At 41.9% G+C, this 18613-nt stretch overlaps 1 protein-coding gene across 1 annotated transcript; it reads right to left on the reverse strand.

Annotated features, from left to right (window-relative positions):
- Window positions 1-15684: 15684 nt before the first annotated feature.
- Window positions 15685-16647, reverse strand: LOC124973420 (olfactory receptor 2T29-like). The gene has a single exon (XM_047537360.1). The coding sequence runs from the start codon at window positions 16645-16647 to the stop codon at window positions 15685-15687; it is 963 nt and encodes a 320-aa protein (XP_047393316.1).
- Between the last annotated feature and the right edge of the window lie 1966 nt (window positions 16648-18613).

The following is an 18613-nucleotide window of genomic DNA, read 5'->3' on the forward strand; positions in this document are numbered from 1 at the left end:
TTCTCTGAGGAGAGGCAGCCTAAGGAGACTCGTCTGCGAAGGGTGAGGCTCCCAGGCCCAGGAGGTAGGTCCGGGCCCCTGGGAACATTGCCTGGGAAGGCTGCCCTGATCAGGCAGCAAGATACCCTTCTCCCTGCTGGAGCAGTGAACACGGACAGCGGGAAACTTTGCAGAGGAGGCCACGCAGCATAACACTTGGTTTCAGAGCAACCCGCCGGAGCTCCGGCGGCTGCAAGAGGAAGAGCTGGGCAGCGAGCTGTTTGGACTCAGAGCAACCTCCTGAACAACGGGTGTGGGGGCTATCCTGAGGAGTTGGAGGTGCACAGTGAGTTGCTTGGTCTCCAAGCACCCACACAGAACACTGGGTGGCTGCCTGGAGGAAGAAGCGAGCGGCGGGTCGCTGGGGCTCGGAACATATGTGCGAGGCTCCAGGTGGCTGCTCAGAGGAGGGGTCGCATAACCAGGCGATTAAGAGCAAAGCACGGTCCGGGGACCTAGGAACCTTTTGTTGAAAGAGCTACACAGAGACAAGCTGAGGGGCGGAGCGAAGGTTCCAGGACTGCGGGCAGCTTCTCTGAGGAGGGGCTACCTAAGGAGACTCGTCTGCGAAGGGTGAAGCTCCCAGGTCCAGGAGGTAGGTCCGGGCCCCTGGGAACGTTGCCTGGGAAGGCTGCCCTGCCCAGGCAGTAGTTGTGGACTGAGGAACCTCTAGGAGGGGAACTGACCAGCGAGACCTCCCCATGGGGTTATTCTTCCCCTCCAGGTGAGGTTTTCCCACAAGGACGGTAAAACCAGAGACGCAGGCCCAAACAGGCCTTGCCTCAGCCCACAGCCTAGTTCCCCTTTGGATGACCATTGGTCAACAAGTGGAGGCACCTCTGCCCACTAGCAGGGAATATAGCCCACCTGAAGGCCACCACCCCTAGAGAGGCAGCTTCCGTGGGGAGCACCACATTATCAACTTCCTCCAAGACTTCAGGCTACTGAAGGCTAAGAGGGGATACACTAGCAATCTTCAGGGACATTATAAGTCAATAGAGGAAGTCTGCAACATCTCAGCAGTCCACTGATACCTGAACGACATGAGAAAACAAGGGAAGAAAATGCCTCAAACAAATCTGGATGTTACATCAATAAAATCCAATGACAGCATGGCAGAAGAAATGTCAGAAAGGGAGTTCAGAATGTACATAATTAACATGATAAGGGAAGCAAACGATGAAATGAAAGAGCAAATGCAGGCATTGAATGAACACACCAATCGACAGTTAAAAGAGCAAATACAGGAAGCAAAAGACCATTTCCAAAAAGAGTTAGAGATATTGAAAAAAAACCAAACAGAAATCCTTGAAATGAAGAAAACAATAAACCAAATTAAGAACTCCATAGAAAGCACAACCAATAGGATAGAACGCCTGGAAGACAGAACCTCAGATATTGAAGACAAAATATTTAACCTTGAAAACAAAGTTGAACAGAGAAGATGGTAAGAAATCATGAACAGAATCTGCAAGAACTATGAGATATCATGAAAAGGCCAAATTTGAGAATTATTGGGATTGAGGAAGGCTTAGAGAAACAAACCAAAGGAATGAAAAATCTATTCAATGAAATCATTTCAGAAAATTTCCCAAATCTGAAGAAAGAAATGGAAAATCAAGTTCAAGAGGCTTATAGGACTCCAAATACACAAAATTACAACAGTCCGACACCAAGGCACATTATAATGAAAATACCTAACATACAAAATAAAGACAGAATTTTAAAGGCTGTGAGAGAAAAGAACCAAATTACATTCAGGGGGAAACCAATATGAATATCAGCAGATATTTCAATCCAGACCTTAAAAGCTAGAAGGGCCTGGAATAACATTTTTCAAGCCCTAAAAGAAAATGGATGCCAACCAAGAATCTTATACCCAGCAAAACTTACCTTCAAATTTGATGATGAAATAAAATCCTTCCATGATAAGCAAAAGCTAAAAGAATATACAAAAAGAAAGCCAGCATTACAGAATATTCTCAACAAAATATTCCATGAGGAAGAGATGAAAAACAAAGAAGCAAATCAGCAAAGGGAGGAGCTATTCTAAAGGAACTCTCAAATAAAGAGGAATGAAGTTGTGTCAAAAATAAACAAATAAATGAATAAAATGAGTCAAAGGACCGGGAATACAAATCATATCTCAATAATAATCCTGAATATTAATGGCCTGAATTCATCAATCAAAAGACATAGACTAGCAGATTGGATAAAAAAGAAAGATCCAACAATACGTTGCCTGCAAGAGACTCATCTCATAGAAAGACATACCCATAGACTAAAGGTGAAAGGATGGGAAAAAACATAACATGCACATGGACCCAGCAAAAAAGCTGGGGTATCCATCCTCATTTCAGATAATGTGGACTTCAAGCCAAAGTTAGTCAGAAGGGATAAAGAAGGACATTTCATACTGCTTAGGGGAACCACAAATCAGCAAGATATAACAATCATGTATATCTATGCCCCAAAGAGTGGCTCATCCATGTATGTCAAACAAATCCTTCTCAATCTCAGAAACCAAATAGACCATAATAAAATAATACTTGGTGATTTTAACACACTTCTCTCACCACTGGACAGATCTTCCAAACAAAAATTGAACAAAGAAACCATAGAACTCAATAACGCAATCAATAATTTAGACTTAAGAGACATTTATGGACTATACCATCCAAACAAGTGAGAATACACTTTCTTCTCAGCAGCACATGGATCCTTCTCTAAAATAGACCATATATTATGCCACAAAGCTAATGTTAGCAAATACAAGAAGATAGAGACACTTCCTTGTATTCTATCAGATCATAAAGGATTGAAATTAGAAATAAATGAAAGAGTAAAAAACAGAAATTACTCCAACACCTGGAGATTAAACAATATGCTATTATATGATGAATGGATAACAGAAGATATTAGAAAGGAAATTAAAAAATTCTTAGAGGTAAATGAGAGCAAAGAAACATCATATCAAAATCTCTGGGACACTATGAAAGCAGTACTTAGAGGAAAATTTATTTCATGGAGCGCATTCAATAAAAGAAGTAAAACTCAACAAATAAACGACCTAACACTACAGCTCAAAGCCCTAGAAAAAGAAGAACAGACCAACACCAAAAGTAGTAGAAGACAGGAAATAGTTAAACTCAGAGCTGAAATCAACGAAATTGAAACAAAAGAAACAACACAAAAAATTGACAAAATAAATAGTTGGTTCTTCGAAAAAATAAACAAAATTGATAAATCTTTAGCCACACTAACAAAGAGAAGATGAGAGAAAACCCAAATCACCAAAATTCAGAATGAACAAGGAAATATCACAACAGACGCGATTGAAATACAAAACATAATTAGAAGCTATTTTGAAAATCTATACTCCAACAAAATAGAAAATTTCGAAGATATCAACAAGTTTCTAGAGACATATGAATTGCCTAAACTGAACGAGGAGGACATACACAATTTAAATAGACCAATTTCAAGTAATGAAATAGAAGAAGTCATCAAAAGCCTACCAACAACGAAAAGTCCAGGACCTGATGGGTTCTCAGCCGAGTTCTACAAAACCTTTAAAGAAGAGCTCATTCCAATACTTTTCAAAGTATTCCATGAAATAGAAGAGGAGAGAACTCTCCCAAACTCATTCTACGAAGCCAATATCACCCTGATACCTCAACTAGACAGAGACACATCGAGGAAAGAAAATTTTAGACCAATATCCTTAATGAACATCGACGCAAAATTTTAGCAAATCGCATACAAAACATATTAAAAAGATAGTGCACCATGATCAAGTGGGTTTCATCCCAGGGATGCAAGGTTGGTTCAACATCAGGAAATCAATAAATGTAATTCACCATATCAACAGACGTAAAGTCAAGAATCACATGATTATTTCAATAGATGCAGAAAAAGCATTTGATAAAATACAGCACCCCTTCATGCTCAAAACACTAGAAAAAATAGGGATAATGGGAACATTCCTTAACATTGTAAAGGCCATCTACGCTAAGCCCATGGCTAATATCATTCTAAATGGTGAATAACTGAAAGCATTCCCCCTAAAATCTGGAACAAGACAGAGATGCCCTCTTTCACCACTCCTATTCAATTTCGTCCTTGAAACTCTAGCCAGAGCAATTAGATAGACCAAAGAAATTAAAGGGATTCGAATAGGAAAAGAAGAACTCAAACTATCCCTATTTGCTGATGATATGATTATATACTTAGAGGAACCAGGAAATTCCAACAGAAAACTCTTAGAACTCATAAGTGAATTTAGTAAAGTAGCGGGATATATGATCAATTCTCATAAATCTAATGCATTTTTATACATAAGTGATGAATCTTCAGAAAGAGAAATTAGGAAAACTACCCCATTCACAATAGCCTCGAAAAAAATAAAATACTTGGGAATCAATCTCACAAAAGAGGTGAAAGACCTCTACAATGAGAACTACAGAACACTAAAGAAAGAAATTAAAGAACACCTTAGAAGATGGAAAGATCACCCATGTTCCTGGATAGGCAGAATTAATATTGTCAAAATGGACATACTACCAAAAGTGCTATACAGATTCAATGCAATTCCAATTAAAATCCCAACGATGTACCTTACAGAAATAGAACAAGCAATCATGAAATCCATCTGGAAGAATAAGAAACCCAGAATAGCTAAAGCAATCCTTCGCAGAAAAAATGAAGCAGGGGGTATTGCAATACCAGAACTTCAACTCTACTACAAAGCAATAGTAACAAAAACAGCATGGTATTGGTACCAAAATAGACAGGTAGAATAGAGGACATGGACACAAACACAAATAAATATAATTTTCTCATACTAGACAAAGGGGCCAAAAATATGCAATGGAGAAAAGATAGCTTCTTCAACAAATGGTGCTGGTAAAATTGGAAATCCATATGCAACAGAATGAAACTAAACCCATATCTCTCACCGTGCACGAAACTAAACTCAAAATGAATTAAGGACCTTGGAATCAGACCAGAGACCCTGCATCTTATAGAAGAAAAAGTAGGTCCAGATCTTCAACATGTCGGCTTAGGACCAGACTTCCTCAACAGGACTCCCATAGCACAAGAAATAAAAGCAAGAATCAATAACTGGGATAGATTCAAACTAAAAAGCTTTCTCTCAGCAAAGGAAACTATCAGCAATGTGAAGAAAGAGCCTACAGAGTGGGAGAAAATCTTTTCCAATCATACTTCAGATAGAGCACTAATCTCCAGAATCTATAAAGAACTCAAAAAACTCAACACCAAGACTACAAATAACCCAATCAACAAATGGTCTAAGGAAATGAACAGACACTTCACAGAAGAAGACCTACAAGCAATCAACATATGGAAAAATGTTCAACATCTCTAGTAATAAGAGAAATGCAAATCAAAACCACCCTAAGATTCCATCTCACCCCAATTAGAATGGCGATTATCAAGAATACAAGCAACAACAGGCGTTGGTGAGGATGTGGGGAGAAAGGTACAGTCATACATTGCTGGTGGGGTTGCAAATTCGTGCAGCCACTCTGGAAAGCAGTGTGGAGATTCCTTAGAAAATTTGGAATGGAACCACCATTTGACCTAGCTATCCCACTCCTTGGCCTATATCCAAAGGACTTACAATCAGCATACTACAGAGATACAGCCACATCAATGTTCATTGCTGCTCAATTCACCATAGCCAGATTGTGGAACCAACCTAGATGCCCTTCAGTTGATGAATGGATAAAGAAACTGTGGCATATATATACAATGGAATATTACTCAGCCATAAAAAATGATAAAATTATGGCATTTGCAGGCAAATGGATGAAATTGGAGAATATCATGCTAAATGAGGTAAGCCAATCTCAAAAAACCAAAGGAAGAATGATCTCACTGATAAGTGGATGATGATACATAATGGGGGGTGGGAGGGGTTAGTTTTAGGGTTAGAGTTAGGGTTAGGGAGGGGGGCAAGAATGGGGGAAGGAAGGACTGTATAGAGGGAAAAGAGGGATGGGAGGGGTGGGTGGAAGGGAAAAAATAACAGAATGAATGAACCAACATTACCCTATGTACATTTATGATTACACAAATGGTATGCCTTTACTCTATGTACAAACAGAGAAACAACATGTATCCCATTTGTTTACAATAAAAAAAAAAGAAAGCACTCTAACTGCTATACAGCAATTGCTTATGATCCTCACTAATTAATTGGGCATAATAAATAAATTTCAACTAGAACCATAATGAAACAGAAAAAGAACCCAGTAAGTCAACAACAATAATAATCTCCCATTATTATTTTAAGATTATTTAAAATAATAATTTATTTAAATTATTTTAAAGATGAGCTTCATAGAGGAAGGAGAATATAAGACAGAGGGAGCAGCTAACCACTAGTAACCTGCGGCATTGCACTTGGGCAACTTTTCTTGAATGTTGATTTTCTGTCTTCTAGGAATTGTAGAAAGTTTCAGAGGTTATCAAGAACACAAGCAGCACGGGATACAATAAATGCTGTTGGGTGAAAAGACCAGGAGATGATGTTCTTAAAAATCAAATGTTGAATGCGGACATACTGCAAAACTTCGAGGACTGTCACAGGGGCTGTTGGAACTCCCAGCTTGTTCACCATCGGGTGTGCTGGCCGAGTGTGTGTTATGCCTCCACACACTCCTCACACCACCAACTGACAGTGAGCCAAAGAATGGATCTAGGTACCACGTCCCTGGGCATGTTCCATCTGAGGGCCGGCCTACAAGGATTTACTAACCTCGATGGGACTCTCGACTCAGTTTATTGTGCTGAAACACGGGGATCATCTTTGAGTTCATTTGCAAAAAACATCAGATATATTTTGGTGGGATTTTGATTTCACAGTTTCGCTACCAAAAAAATAAATAACAATGCATGAAACACTTCATTTAAAAATATGTGTGTATATTTATTTATTAGGTATTAAATTTAAAATGTCTTCATTTTAAATAGGTAGTAAATCACATTTGTCTGAATTTTTAACATATCTGTAACTGCATGGAAACTGAATTAAACCAGATTCAATTTAGGGTTTTGAGTGAGCACATCTCTTATGGATTCTTGCATCTGGAAGCCCAAGATTCATCTTCTGAAAAGTCCAAAGAAAAGAACACTGCAAAGATCATGCAGGGAGAATCTCCTCTTTGTCCCAAAGTCGCCCTTTTCAAAGCCAAATTGAAAAGCAAAGGTGGTGAGCGCCAGGGAATCAGTAGGGGGAAGATCCTCCCTTCAGGTTTGCACAACAGAACCCATGGAACCAAGTTCTACCATTTTTAAAACTTTTAAATTTAAGTAGTAAATTTATAAGCATCTGTTTGATAAATCTGAAATGTGTAGCTCTTGGAAATTGGGTTGTTTTAGAAATAATCACTTGGGTTAACTATGCAGCTACTCTTCTTCCCTAGACAAATATATTGTGAACGCCTACTATTTTCCAAAACTAATGCTAAATTTACATTTTGTCTTTTAGCAAATGCTGTGTAAAATCAGAGGAACAAAAGTCAGCTTGGTACTAAGCACAAACCATTTTAGAGTGTTTTCCAAGCCTCTCTAAGGGAGAGTGAAAGCTTTCTGTGGCTCTCGACTTCCTGTCTGATTGATGTGATGGGCCACCGGCATTTTCCGTGGGCTGACCCACTTTCCCAGAAGTCTCAGCCAAGCGTCCTTTACCTCTTTGTTCCTCAGTGTGTAGATGAGCGGGTTCAACAGGGATGTGACCACAGTGCAGAAGGTGAAAAACCTGCCATTCTTTGAAGCAAAGTTGGACTTAGGGTCAGTGTACACCATGGCCACGGTCCCATAAAACATGGAGACCACGAGGAGGTGGGGGGAGTGGATGGAAATGGCTTCCTGCCTTCGCTCCTCTGACTTCATGCTCCTCACAGCCTGAGCTATGTGCAGCCATAGGAAGCCAGGATGAGCCCCACAGGCACTAGGGTGAAGATGACGGAAGAGACGGTTAACCGCCACTCACTGGCAGAGGGAAGGAGTCTCTCACACAAAGCCGTCCAGTGGGTGATGGGAGCAGAAGAGGAGCTGGAATGTGACAGGGGACAGGTTGAGAGACTCTGTCAGTCCAGAGAGCCAGGCCACAAGAGCCAGTGTCCATCAGAGCAGGGCTGCCTGATGACGGTGCAGCGCAGGGGCTGGCAGACCACAGCGTAGTGGGCGAAGGACCTCCATAAAAAGGTAAGTTTGGGAAACTGGAATTTTTAGAAGGGATCTAGCTAGTTTTTAAAAGAAGATGAACATATTTAGATTTCTAGGCAGTCTTAGGATGGCACATGTATTTTCCCCTAAATTACCCTAATAACATGACTTCTTCTCCACAAGTCTTTGTTTTTTTTTTTTTTTTTTTTTTTTTTTTGTGGTAAATGGGTATTTTTAAGCAACTGTCCCTTGAATCCCTTGGAATTCACCTCAAAATCTGCAGTCACGACCTTTCCAGTGGCCACCCCCATCTGACCGCTGTGGGCCATCCACGTGTGGCTCTCGGACTGGCCTTTCCACTCTCCGTTCAACTGTTTCTACCATGTTTGAAATGATTTGGTGAGCAGAGGGGTGAGGGATGTATCTTTCAAAGATGTATTCTCCGAAAGCAGCAAGGCCTCGTTTTGCTCTGCTGGTGGCGTTATTGGGAAGACACGACGTGGAGGTCAGCCCAGGACAAAGTTCTTTTGCACTCACCAACCACCAGTGCACAGTCTGAACAGTGGGACTGGGGACAAGGTGAATCAGCTACACATCAGAAGAAGTAGTTTGGCAGAGGAGAACCACCAATGTCCCAAGGTGGCAAACCTGGTGCATTCGCTTCAGATGAATTGTCTCAATTTAAGTGACTTAAGAAATCCCAAATCACTATCTGAGAAGTGCTTCAAGTCCCATTTCACAGGAATGAAGTCCAGATGAAGGAGATAACAGTTCAAGAAGGCCTGCATCCTGTCAGCTCCAAACCCCAAGCGCTGATAAAAACAGTCTAAAAGAAAGCTCTGTAATCAACATATAATTCTTGTTTTATGAATGTCCATTATTGAACTCCTCAATAATAAACTGGGCAAAATAACTGAATTTCAACCAAGAACCATGACTAAAAAATATAAACAAATCAAAGCAAAGAGGTTATAAAGTTTGTGGCATCTTATGACTAAAAAATATAAACAAATCAAAGCAAAGAGGTTACAAAGTTTGTGGCATCTTAGTTTTGTGCCATGGGCAGAGGAGAAGGTGACCCAGACACATTAGTTACATGACACCAACCTGGACCGTTGAGTTTGAGAGCATGTTCATGGAATATTAATTTTCTGCTTCCCAGGGATTGTTCAAAGGAAACAAAGTGTAAAAGATGTTCTCAGAAAGTAATGTTAGATGAAAGGAAACTGAGTTGTAGATTGTGGACCTTAGATATCGAAGTTGGGGAAACAAGGCAAACCCACTCTAAAACACCACCCAGGACTGGTCCTGCTGGGTGGGGACTTCAGTGCCTGTCCCGGCCGGCACAGGGGTGAGATGCACAGATGGCCTGGCTTGTGGGATGGACTCGCGCCTGGCCTGTGGGTGAGGGACATGACCAGTTGACTCGTCACCAAACAAGTGCATCATAGGGATCCAAGAATTTCAGAGGCTGCATTTGTGTGTGACAAACACCAGGATCCTGATATTGGGGATGACAAGGGTGGATGCAGAAACCCAAAGAAGTGCTCAGGATGCAGGGAAGTCCTGTGCCCAGGTGTGCTAGCTCCCGGGAGGCAGTGTGGTCGGGGACAGGAGAGCGTGCCAGCTCCAGCTGCAGCTAGGGAGACGCTCGCTTTGCTTTTCTGGAAGCAATCCGCATCTGCCTTCAGGCCTCTGCTCCTCCTATCTTTCTCTGCGGAGCACCAGGAACTAAAGACAGAAGGTTTTTCAAGATTGGCTTATCTCACTTAGCATAATATTCTCCAATTTCATCCATTTTGCCTGCAAATGCCATAATTTTATTCTTCTTTATGGCTGAGTAATATTCCATTGTGTATATATACCACGGTTTCTTTATCCATTCATCAATTGAAGGACATCTAGGTTGGTTCCACAATCTGACTATGGTGAATTGAGCAGCTATGAACAATCTCGCTGATAAGCGGATGATGACACAAAATGGGGGGTGGGAGGAGGGCAAGAATGGAGGAAGGAGGGACTGTATAGAGGGAAAAGAGGGGTGGGAGGGGTGGGGGGGAAGGAAAAAATAACAGAATGAATCAAACACCATTACCCTATGTAAATGTATGATTACACAAATGTTACGCCTGTACTTCATGTACAAGCAGAGAAACAAGATGTATCCCATTTGTTTACAATAAAAATAAATTTAAAAAAAATGAATAAAGACAGAAAGTCCACCTGTTCCCTTCAGACTATGCCTTCCGTTGTCTCAGTTCCAGCACATTTGATTTGTGTGCACACTATCAACTGGCTCAGAACACCATACTGCGCCAAATGGGGGCATTTGGACAAGAATGTTCCCCTCGTTCTTTGGGCTTTTGTCTTTGAAATGATTTCATGGGTTCAATCTATCTTTAGAGAAAGAAAAAATAAACTCACATCAATGGTGTTTGGTGGCGGTTTGGGTTGAAATGAAATTTAATTGTTTGTAAAAAATTATCATTCTATAAATGCATTTTATGAACACTACAAGCAATCTGAAAAAACATATATACATAAATATACGTGTATATTTACTCTAAAAACCTTGTTTACCATTTCAACAGGTATTTAACTAAGTCATGTACGTAGAGAGATATTGATACACGTCCACAGAATGATTGATAGTTAGATAGATACACACAAATAAATAAGAGATACCCAACAGAATAGGTGCATGCTGTACTTAGCTCTACATTTTACCAAATAGTATCACTGGATACCTAGACTCTTCTTTGAATACTTTAAGAAATATAACTTAAACTATTATAATATTTTGCTTTAGTAACATAGCTTATATACAAATTTTTCTCTTCAGTGTAAGCCTCTTTGAGATCTTTGCTAGTCTGAAGCAGCACTCAGAGGGATATCCAGGTTCAGAATCCCTTGCTTCCATCTGTGTTTGCAGCTTTTGCTAAAATAAGTGTCCTCTTCCAAACCACGTATAGAAGTCCCCTCCCAGGGAGGAGGGTGCTGTGACATACTGCAGCTGTTGGCCCCTGTGGGTTGACTAACAAGGGACTGGGAATGTAGCTCAGTTGGCAGAGTACTAACTAGGAGCCTGTCAATCACCAGCTTCTCCTTGTTACTCTGAGAGAAAGAGCGGGACCCTGCTGTGGACTTAATTTGCATATTTGTCAGCCTTTCTGTTTACAAGTCATCTGCAAATTCTTCCTCACTAAAGTCCTTCCTCGGGCAGCTTGTTGAGCTGACAGGTTTATCTTCTGATTTGCATCTAGCTGTGATCCACAGGGTTAGGAATATTGGCCTGTGGGTTCTCTCTTCTCCAACGGTGGTCGTTCTCCTTCGCTGCTGGCAGTGAGGCTAAGAGGTGCTAACCCGGGTGCTTGTCCAGTTACCTGTCTTTCACTCTACAGCTCTTCCATCAGCACTGGTTTCTGGGTGATGTAGGAGTGCCCTTTATTGCCTATTTGGTTTTGACTGTTGAGAGTGGGGCGCCTGGGACTTCTCAGTTCCCTGCATCCTGCGGACAGGTTTGCTGTTTTCATACTTCTGCTCCAGTCACCCAGGGAGACATCCGCCACATTCTCAGGGTAGCAATGGCCAGATGGACCAACCTGTCAAGGAGAAGAGTGCTTCAGTTTCTCTCTTCTATTTTATGAGACTATGGAACTACATTTCAGTGTATCATTACTTAGTATTTAATAAATACATTAATATAAATTTTAGTTCTAAATAGGTCATTATTGTATTCAATCTGACACTGATTCTAATTAGTATATATAAAATGTCAAAAATGTGGGAAAATTAAATCCTATAGTTTCTTTCTTTCTTTCTTTCTTTCTTTGAGAGATGATCTTGCTAAGTTCCCTAGGCTGACCTTGAACTCATGATCCTCTTGCCTCTGCCTCAAAAGTAGCTGGGTTTATATGTGCGCACCACCATACCCGGTTCTATAATCTACTTTAAAACAACAGTTCACTAAGCGATCCGCTGCATGACTCTTCAGGAGGGAATCATGAATCCATTGCTGCGACTTGAGGAATGGTAGGTTTGGGAAACACTGCTTCTGCAACCTGGAGTCAGAAAAGTAGCTGGGAGGTGGGTGTTCTGACAGTCAGATTCTGCAGTACGTTGGGAACACAGGATCCTTGAAGCTGAATAGCGTATGGTGGTAATCTGCATCTGAAAACACACCCTATTTCAGAATTTTGTGCATCTCCTTCAATTCCAAGTGCAGGTTATGCCTTCCAGGTTGATGTTGGCCTGGCCTTGCCTTTTGCCATCTCTAGACTTTCACTCTCTGAATGTGAGCGCTTACCTGGGCAGAACAGAGATCAGGCAGAGCTAGCATGTCACAAGCCGCTGCTCCGGAGCCAGCTGAGGCTGTCCCCTGGATTGAGGACTGGGCACAGATGCCCGACTCTGACAAGCTCCATCGCTGGATATAAGGCATGGTGCTGGCATTAGGAAATGGGCAGGAAAGTTTCAAACACTTTCTTTTCTACTGAGGATAAAAAAGGAGGACAGAGGAGAGCGGGCGCTGAGGAGCCTCTGCGGACCTCTTCTTTTGGGGCAGTTAGCTGCCAGCCCCACATGCTGCCCAGTGCCTTCCTTATGTGTGGTGAGTGTATTGAAACATCACATGTGTATCATAAACATGGAAAATATTTAGGATTTTAAGTATCTGTTAAGACATACATATTTTTAAAAAGTAAAGAAAAAACCATCAAGTTCTTTCCTCTCTGACTTAGAATGATGATGCTGTGATTACCCAGAGAATTGCCGAACACTTCTTTAATTGCTATTCTAGAAAATCTGTGTGACTTTTATAAAAGTTTGAAAAGGCTATGAACACATTTGAAAACTAATTTCTGAAGAAAACTCACTAATGTAAATAAAAAGGTGTTTCTTTAAGGTGTATAATATTTCACTTTTGGCCACATCATACCTCAAAAAATAAAAAGGAAAGATGTTTGACAAGACTGGATGAAATGAGTGTACTGGAAAAATACATCGCAACTAGAAAGTTATGAAAACTGTTTTCCCTGATATGTAACTTGTGTAATACATGATTTTTTTGTAAAGTAAAATTCAAACACTACAACTAAGGTGTCTCAGGAGAAATATAAAACAAAACTGAAAAGGTACGTGGAGCCAGCAAAGCTTGAAGAGTTAACAGCAGAAAATTAAAATTTTAAGTATTTCACGGGAGCTGAAGTTCCCTGAAGAAGCTGAATCTATAGTGATGCCCCTTCAGCCTGCTGGCCCTCAGCCGACCAAACACATATAGTTTTAAAGTTTTCTGCCAAATATTAATCTGCCAAAAAATCTTTCTCATTTTTCCAACATATTTCTGTGTTTATTAACATAATAGAATTTTCTTGCTTTCCATACTCACTGTCAGTGAGTGACATTTCATAAAACTAAAAGGAAGACTATTCCCTGGGCAGCCACACAGGGGACTCTGAGCATATCTATATGCAGCGTCTTTGCAGAATTGTCCTGCATGCTTCATGTTCTGTTTTCTTATTGGCCATTCTACCAGTTTATTGGGGATATCATTAAAAACTTCTACGGTTTGTAAAAGGTGCTTGATATTCCATTGCTTCACTTATTTTATTTAATTATCACTTGTGTTTTTTCCTTATAATATGAATATTCAAAACTAGAAACTGCTACACTTTGCCAAGGGTTTGTACGTTTCTCTTAAGCACGATATCAGAAAGACAGCTCTGCCACCCTCGGGTTTGTGCCCCCGATGCTGGGGACGCCGTGTCCCTGGTGGGAACTGTTCGGCCTTTTCAGGCTTCCAGATCCTGGGCCTGTGGGAAGAGGGCTCAGGACAACCTGAACCTGGTACAGCTCAACCAGACTCAGTCCTCCAGAAAAAGTGTGCGACCTTCCCATCAAAGTGACGGCTCAGGCCCCCGGGGGCCAGAATGTGTTTTGGGGCAATTAGGAAGATGATTGCCTCTTGCCATTCAGTGAGAGAGGAAATAGCAAGCTCCCTGGACACTTATTTTATAAATGACTTTTAATCGTTTCTATGCTTTGAAATGTACTACAACACACAGAAGCACCACACCAAACACCAAATCTTGCAGTTTACGGATGGTTATAGGGAAATAGCCCTGAAACAGCCAGGTAAAGGTCACCCAGGAGAAACTGATCAGGTCAGCACTGAAGAGCCCTCTGGGCTTCCTCTCGGCCACCACCCTCCCCCCATGAAGGCCAGTGCTGTGGAACCTTCAGAGGCCACCTCACGCTACCTGCAGAAAAGTGGACATCTGAGCAGAGCTGCTGGGTCCCCACCCACGTCTCCCACCATGCATGGCAATGACCAGGCCACCACCACCAGGACCGGGGATTATGGCTCACCTATTCTCACACCAAGGCCCTATTTTGATCCCATTCAGGATCTTGTGCTGCATTTAGTTGTGGACTTTGATACCTTTGAAGAATATTGAAGAATAGTGATTGGTTATTTTGCCAAATGAATTTGATAATAACCATCTACTGCAATATCATTATTGTGTTATTAGGTAAATATGTATTTCTCAATATTATAATTTAGCTTTTACTGTTGATCCAAAGTTGTTTATGAGAGGATATAGATTATGCTCCTTGTTGTATGGCTGAAATATAAAGAGGAGGACTTCTTTTTGCAGTGACAAGAAACCACACTGGTGCATGTATATGCTTACACACACACACACACACACACACACATACACACACATAGAAACAACACGAAACCACACAATATCAACAACAAGCAGTTCAACAACATTCAAAAAGATAAACAGTTTGGAAAAAAATGAATTCTGAACCCCACGGTTAACACTATAGAAAATTTTATGTAAAATACCTCTTGTGACCTTATAGCAAAAGATGCCAGCAGATGTCAGGCCACTTGAGACTAACGCCCACAACAACAACAACAACAACAACAAAAAAAGATCAAAATTATTTTGTAAGAAGCTTATATTTTTGTCATCTGCCCCAGTTAATGTCTAGTCACTGCCACTTCATGAATAGCTTCTGGCTTGAACCAATTTGCCTTCGCTCAGCTGAGAAATAGACCAGGTGGACAAGATCCAAGGGGCTGACTGTCCCCCTGCTGCTCAGCAGAGGGGCTGCTCCGCCCTCTCCAGCTTCCTCAGCAATACACTGCCCAGTGCTGGCCCAGTGGCCAAGTGGAGAGTGAGAAACAGGGACAGAGGATGAAAGCAGCAGAGGCATGAAAAGAGAAGCAGAAACTCCTTTTCAACACAGAAATATAACATGGGTCCAGTGCAGCTGCTTAAGGACATTGAATGCACAAGGAGTGGACAGAGAAAGCCCACCCTGAAAGGAGCTTATGACTGAGACACCACGGACTGGGAGTTCAGGAAGTGAGGGCACCAGGAGACCTTGATCATCTGACGTGGAGAGAAGAAGAGACCATGGTGCCAAAATTCCCTACTTCACCATTTCCTGAAAGACAGGTCCCACGCTCAACATTTTCCTCAGAGCAGCAGTGACATCCTTGTTCCGGAAACTGTAGATTAAGGGGTTCAGCACTGGAGTGAGTATGGTGTAAAAGACGGACACCACCATGTCCTTCTGTGGGGTGTGGTAGGAGCTGGGGAGCATGTAGGTGTAGACAGCAGCCCCATAGAAGAGTGTGACCACCATCATGTGTGAGGAGCAGGTGGCCAGGGCCTTCCTCCTGCCCTCTGCTGAGTTCATCCTGTGGATGGTGAGCAGGATGCAGGAGTAGGAGCCTGAGATGACTGTCACGGGGATGAGGAGCATGAGGACACAGCACAGGTACATGAGCGTCTCGTAGAGTGAGGTGTCCGAGCAGGAGAGCTTCATCACGGCAGGGACTTCACAGAAGAAGTGCTGGATCTCCTGGGATCTGCAGAATGGGAAGGTCATGGTGACAGAAGTCAGCATGAAGCCATCCACTGATCCCAGGAACCAGCACCCAGATGCCAGGAGGAGACACACCTTTTGGTTCATGAGCACAGAGTAACGGAGTGGATGGCAGATGGCCACGTAGCGGTCATAGGCCATGGCACCTAAAAAGAAAAACTCAGAGCCTGCTAGTGTCACATAGAGGAACATCTGCAGCCCACATTCAGGGACAGAGATGGTACTCACGCCCAGCACCTGGTCCAGGAGCACCTTGGGCACAGTGATGGAGATGTACATCATGTCCATGAGGGACAGCTGGCTGATGAAGAAGTACATGGGGGTGTGGAGCTGGGTGTTGGAGTGTATCAGGAGGATCAGGAGCGCATTTCCAGACAGGGCCATGAGGAAAACCAGGAAGAGGACCACACAAAGCAGAGCTGGGTGCTGGGATTGACCGAAGAGTCCCACCAGGATAAAATCTGTCCACACAGTGTGATTGGTCATCCAGGTGGCAATGTCCATGAGCTTCTCCCTGGGACACCGAGAAAGTTTTGGTTAAGGTCGTATAGCAGGTTGAAATGAATTCTTACTGTTCTGTCACATGCTTGTATATCAGACTGACATTGCCAATCAAAGGATGTTCCTGACCTTTGGATCCAAGGAGTTTAGATGACCTGTAGTTAAAAAACATTATTAAGAAGAAACCTAAAACCTCACAAGTGTGGGTGAAATGAGGTGGTAACTTGCAACAAGGTGCCACATTTCTAGGTCATGAGTATCCTGAAGAGTATAGTTTGTCATTGAGAACTGGATATGTGCAGACTCACTATCCAGTGTCCAAACAAATTGGGGGACATTACACAAATAAGATAAATCACACACAATATTTCCTGAGTTTTATTTATTAATCTGTACACTAAGTTTTAATCTTTCTGGTTTAACTCTCTGGTTTTAAGTGGTATACTAAAAACTCTCAGACCTATATCGATAATAGAAATATTTATGAAGTAACCAAAACAAAATTTGGGGAAAATCCTCACCTAACATTTGAACCCACTAAGCCCATAGGATCAGGCCATATTGGGAGGGTCTGTGAGCTGTGGAGTGAGTCTCCTGTTCTCTCCAGCAGAGTGGGGTCTTCACAGGACCAGGCTTTTGGAGACCTGAAAGGCACATCTAAGGATCCCAGGTCATGACTGGCCTCCAACCTTCGCTTCTGCTGCCTGGAACCTCCACCTCCCTATCCACTCTGTCTCATGGAGGGCAAGAATGGTGTCTGACCCCAGGTGTGGTGAGGATGAAGACAGGCAAGGTAATGACAGTTCCCCGAATTCTACCTCTAACAAATGAACAGACAGACATGGTAGTGATTGACATGAGCACTAATCACTCTGCAGACCCTGTCTTAGACCTGGCTGTTACTGCTATGGTGACATAATATTCAGTACTTCAGATCTCTGGTTTGGACATCCATTTATATATTTAATACTTTGGTTTTCAAGATAACATAAGAAAAGCTATGTAAATAAAGCTTATAATCAACTTCAAAGAAAAGTATTTAGATTTGATAATTTCTGTGCTTTATATATACTTGTTTTATATAAAATGTATTAGCTTTAAATATATATTGTATTAAACATCACTTTGAGTGACTATTTGAGATATTCACTGGTGTGACCCTGGCTAAGCACAGCTTCCTGAAGCTCATCTGCCTTCAGTCTCACCCAGACTACCCCAAGTTCATGTTAATGCTCTGCCATTTGCATGCACTCTCTGGGGAAGGACTAGCATTTAGGACAGCTATTCACCAGAAAGGCTTTGATTGTTTTTGCCAACATCATGTGCTCCATCGACTGCCACAATTGATTTCCATGGAAACTGAGAGGCAGAGAGCTAACAGAACAACTCAGAGAGCTCTCAGGGACAGCTGGTTGTTGCTGCTGTGTCTTGATAATCAGCCACCTCTGTGTAGATCCTGGACATCTAGATCAAGGACTCATTAACCTGGCCTGCACTTCAGAAGGTCACTCTCAGTCTACACAAGGAAAAGGCCACTGAGATTTAGGTGGGATTTTTAAATAGCAACGAAATAAGTTAGGAACAGTGAAAGACATAAAATATGTCTGCTGTTTATTAAAGAAATCAATAATGGCTTCTTCCACATTTTCTATTAAAGACATTAAACCTTTCCAACCCTCCTTTTCTGACAACTTAACTGTTAAATTTGATGCTCTATCAACAGGAAGGAGCTAACATCTCTTCTCTTGGAAAGAGTAGCACTAGCTACAATGCAGAGGTATTATTTTTAAGAAATTAATGTTTCAAGTCCCTTTTGAAACCTTGTAATGGTTCCTAAATCCAGTTTTGACATTCCACTCTCAATAGTCTGTGCTGGGAAGTGCTAGAGCAGAGGACCACTACTGCTAGTACTTCAGCCCGAGTCCAGAATGGCTGAGAGCCACCCCAGAGTCTAGAATGACTGAGACAG

This window comes from Sciurus carolinensis (genome assembly GCF_902686445.1).
Source record: "Sciurus carolinensis chromosome 19 unlocalized genomic scaffold, mSciCar1.2 SUPER_34, whole genome shotgun sequence".
NCBI lineage: Eukaryota > Metazoa > Chordata > Mammalia > Rodentia > Sciuridae > Sciurus > Sciurus carolinensis.